At 44.2% G+C, this 4285-nt stretch overlaps 1 protein-coding gene across 1 annotated transcript in view; it reads left to right on the top strand.

Moving 5' to 3' along the window:
• LOC102681427 (cAMP-regulated phosphoprotein 21) overlaps nucleotides 1–4285 on the top strand; it is a 23913-nt gene that overhangs the window by 18491 nt on the left and 1137 nt on the right. The window contains exons 5-14 of the mRNA XM_006618387.2: nucleotides 4–276; nucleotides 457–1066; nucleotides 1182–1357; nucleotides 1492–2534; nucleotides 2625–2778; nucleotides 2887–3077; nucleotides 3167–3340; nucleotides 3407–3569; nucleotides 3648–3834; nucleotides 3958–4061. Coding sequence (XP_006618450.1) covers nucleotides 4–276; nucleotides 457–1066; nucleotides 1182–1357; nucleotides 1492–2534; nucleotides 2625–2778; nucleotides 2887–3077; nucleotides 3167–3340; nucleotides 3407–3569; nucleotides 3648–3834; nucleotides 3958–4061 — 3075 coding nt within the window. The remainder of the gene's footprint in view (nucleotides 1–3; nucleotides 277–456; nucleotides 1067–1181; nucleotides 1358–1491; nucleotides 2535–2624; nucleotides 2779–2886; nucleotides 3078–3166; nucleotides 3341–3406; nucleotides 3570–3647; nucleotides 3835–3957; nucleotides 4062–4285) is intronic.

Raw genomic sequence — 4285 nt, forward strand, 5'->3', positions numbered from 1 at the left:
CAGGTTTACTTCAAACGCCCGTGTCCCCGACCAAGTCCGGCCAACCGCTCCAGCACTCGCCCAAGAGCACGAACCTGGCGCAGAACAGCAATCATCAGCACTGCAAGTCGGAGCAGCGTAGACCGAGCACGTTGAACGTTTGCAACAGCCAATGCTCGTCGACCCAGTGCGGCAATACCCTGTCAGTGAGCAGCAGGCCTGGCTCGCGGCACAAGTTGAGACATCAGAATTCTTCCCAGGGTAGTTTCGACAGCGCCTCCCCTTGCCTCTCGCGAGGTTCGTCCTTACGTAATTAATTAACTTTCGGATGAAATTCCCTTTATCCCTGTATACGTACGTATATGTGTATATATACATATATATTCGTACCGAGCATCGATTCGTTCGTCGAATTTTTAAGGAGGAGAGAGAGAGAGAGAAAAAAAAAAACAACGAATCAATCCTTTTTCTTCGCAGATAGTAGTACGGAATTGTACACGGACAGTACAGGGATAGATCTGGAACATTTCATCGCGGAGACCATAAATCGTAATCAGAAGGATCGAACAGTGCTGTTGAAAATCGAGAAAGATCTGATAGAGTTCGCGAGGGACAAGCAGAAAGTCTGTCACAAGTTTCCGAACATGTCCTCGTACAACAGGATGTTGGTGCATCGCGTGGCCGCTTACTTCGGTATGGAGCACAACGTGGACCAATCAGGTTCAAGCGTGATAGTGACGAGGACGAAAAACATGCGAATACCGAACACCCGTTTCAAGGAGCACATAAGGGACGATTTGATATTATCCGAGGAGCCGAGGAGAAGCATATTGAAGAGGGACTCGAACTCGTTCGAGGACAGTTTCAACTTCAAATCGCCGGATAGATTGTCGGGCGATTATTGCCGGCAGAACAAGAGTTTCGAGGAGAGGGAGGAGGAGTACGAGCGCGCAAGGCGAAGGATATTTAAGGATAGCAGCGGGGAGAGCAGCGAGGTTACATCCTGGCCTTACTGGTCCTCCTCGGAAAGCTCCGACGCCTCTGCGAGGTATCGTTTGTTACATCCGTCGGATCACACGATCATGAGGTGAATATCCTGTCGAATGAAAGTTTTCTATTATTGCGTTTTCTATTAACGCGTCCAGTAATAAGTAACAGCGATGTTATATGTATGTATGTATATATATATATGTATATGATAGGCAAACGAAGCTCTTGAAAGGAGAATCTTTAGATGGAAGGGAATCCTGTCGGGGTTCGGTACTGAGACCATCCGTTTCCAAGTCCTTTAGCTTCGGTGGTTATACCAGGGGAATGCTTTCTAGAGGGGACAGTGTTACATCTACTCATAGTGCAGGAGCTCGCCTTATGAAGCAAGGTTCGCTTCTTAAATTCTTTTCAAATATTCTCTTCTTTCTCTGTACGTCTATCGTGAGTGCGTATGTGTGTATTTAAATTTTATAAAAATATCGAAATAGATCTATATAAATTAGAATATTGAATATGTTGCAGACTCAGGTGCTAGTATGTGTTCACGGCTTAGCCCTTCGAGTAGCGGTTATAAATCGCAAAGCCAGCGCAGCGATGCCACGATATCACCGTCTCCATCGCCATCTCCCGTGGCAACGATGACCTGCAGTCATACCCAAGTATCTAGTCAGGATCTCGCCTCCCCGGAACCGAATAATCAGACGGTAATGTGGGCGGTTACCAGTATATCGAGCGTGCCGCCGGGTAGCATAATTATTAATCCGCAAACGAATCAACCGTACACGAATCCGGATGGTTCGATTTATCGCTTCGATCCAGAGAATCCACCTAAATTTTATACATCTTCGTTGTCTCACGAGAACGAGAGAAACGATAACGTGTCGCCCGCGAAGATTATAGAAACATCCGAGCCATCGAAAATAACGGGTAAAAATGAGAATAGAAAGAGATCGCAATCCAACAAGCACAACGGTGGCAACAATGCAACGACAGTGACCCACGTGACGAACTCGGCAACGTCGCCGAGTTTGCCGTTCACCCCACCACCTCGAGATAATCCAGGACCATTGCGACAGCAACAGCAACAGCCGCAGCAGCAACAAACTCTAGTCAAATCGTCGTCGACGGTGCAAACTTGTAATCACAACCAAGCAGCTCAAACATACGCGACCTACGTACCTACCTCAGAACCGTTCAACCAGGGTGTCTATCCACCACCCCATGTGGGACAACAGACTGTGATGATGGCCCCCCATCCGAGTCAGAGTCAGGCGAATGTTCAAAACAATGGCCAGAGCGATGTGTTTAACCAGAATTCGGTTTACGCGAATTATGCAGCAGTACCTGTGCAGCAAGGACCAGTATCGCAGACAACGGAGATAACCGAATTGTCCGGATATTTTATGGGCATGAGCATCTACGATCAACGTGTAACTGGTGATAATCATTCTACGCCACCGCACTCTTACCCGCAACCGCAACCATCTACTACGAATCAAACGAATCTGCAAAATGTGCAGACGATGCCGCAAAATTATTGGCAACCACCACCTAATTCCGTACTGGTATGAACTATTACGTTATTCTATATATATATATATATATTTTTTTTTTGATATAATTTCGCATCTTTTATCTTTTGTATTATTTTCTAGCCGCAACAAACAATGTACTTCGTACCTCCGCCTGGTGCGGCACTTTCGGTTAGCCAAGGTCCAGGCGATAGACAACAGTTGCACCAGCAACAAAGATTTCCAACAAATTATTCTTTCAATGCACAAACTATGACTCCTCCGAGCCAATCGAATTGTAGGTAGATTTTCTAAGATTTTTCTAAATTATTATTTCGCACAATCGCGTATTTCTGAATTACGTAATAAATATTATTTGTTTTAACATTTTTCTTCTATTTTTTAGCTAATTACGTGGGTACTTATCCGGTCCCTTACAACTCGATGCCGGCTGTGACACCAGCACCAGGGGATTACACGTATCAGCCACCGGTTCACATGGTCCCTACGTACTATCCACCGAGTCAAACGACGATTCAACCACCACCTGTCATGTACAGAGTACCGACACCACCAAATACTCCAACCTCTAATCAGGTAAAAATAGTCATTGTTTTAATTTTAAAATATTTATTACGACTAGATAAAAGTATATATAAATATCATATCCTGTAATCAATACATAGATGCCTGGGGTGCCATTGATGTATGTCAACTCCGGCAGCTATCCACCACCAACGATGGTATCCAATGGGACTTTTGGTCATCAGGTCGGACACAATGGCACATCTCCAGCGCCTCCTGGAACTTATATGACTCCTGCGCTGGTTCCCAATCTCGTGTTTAGGCAAAATGTTCCCGTAAGTTGTACTATTGTACGAGAAAAAATCTTATATTATTATTATTATTACTATTTTCTTTTTCAGGTCGTTGCTGGTGTTCGAGCTTCAACGCCAGGTAATTCTCAGAAAACGAGCAGGTCGCCGACTCCAGCACACGAGTTGTTCGGAAGTGGGAGCGGGGACAGAAGCGCACAACCCCAACCACGCTACCCACTGCCAATGTATCAGGGTGTCCATATTGTCCAAGGTATAATATATATACGTTTTAAAGGAGCATTTTCATCGATCTACGGATTTTTGGATTTTTCATATAATCTCTTCACAGGAGATATGAGATTGATGCATCCCGCAGTGCCAGCTAATCCGCGATTGCAGTATGCGCCAGTACCATCACCACCTGTTGTTCAAGGTTGTCCACGACCGTATCGACCACCTTCTTATTCGTCGAACACCTCAGGCGCTGGTACACCCACATCGTTCGATGGGAGAAATCAGAAAATTCGTAAACAGAGGTGATTTCAGTTTCGATCAGCGAAAACATTTATTCGATATCGTTTGCAAAATATTGAAAAATGCGATTGCAATATTGAAATGGAAAAGAGAGATGGTAACGTTAATTTGTGTTTATATTATAGGTCCAAAGTAACACCGTTGCCACTAACAGGCGCGCGGCCCAATCTTTATCAGACTCCTTCCATGCCGTCGCTCTCGTCTAACGTTCCGAAAGATATCAGAGAAGGTAAGAACCGATATTACCGATATTAATCGGTTAGATGTTCGCTCGGTACGTTGCTTGAAAGTTTTGTTACTTTCTATTTTTGTTCCGCTTATAAAGAACGAAATGTGACACAATTTTTGACACGTTCTTGTATCTCCTTAAAAGCGAAACCTGTGGAAGACAATATGATATAAGGTACAGAACTTCAGTAATAAAATACTACGAAAAAAAAAAAAAAAAAAAAA

Source organism: Apis dorsata, unplaced genomic scaffold, assembly GCF_000469605.1.
Source record: "Apis dorsata unplaced genomic scaffold, Apis dorsata 1.3 scaffold_348, whole genome shotgun sequence".
NCBI classification, from domain to species: Eukaryota; Metazoa; Arthropoda; class Insecta; order Hymenoptera; family Apidae; genus Apis; species Apis dorsata.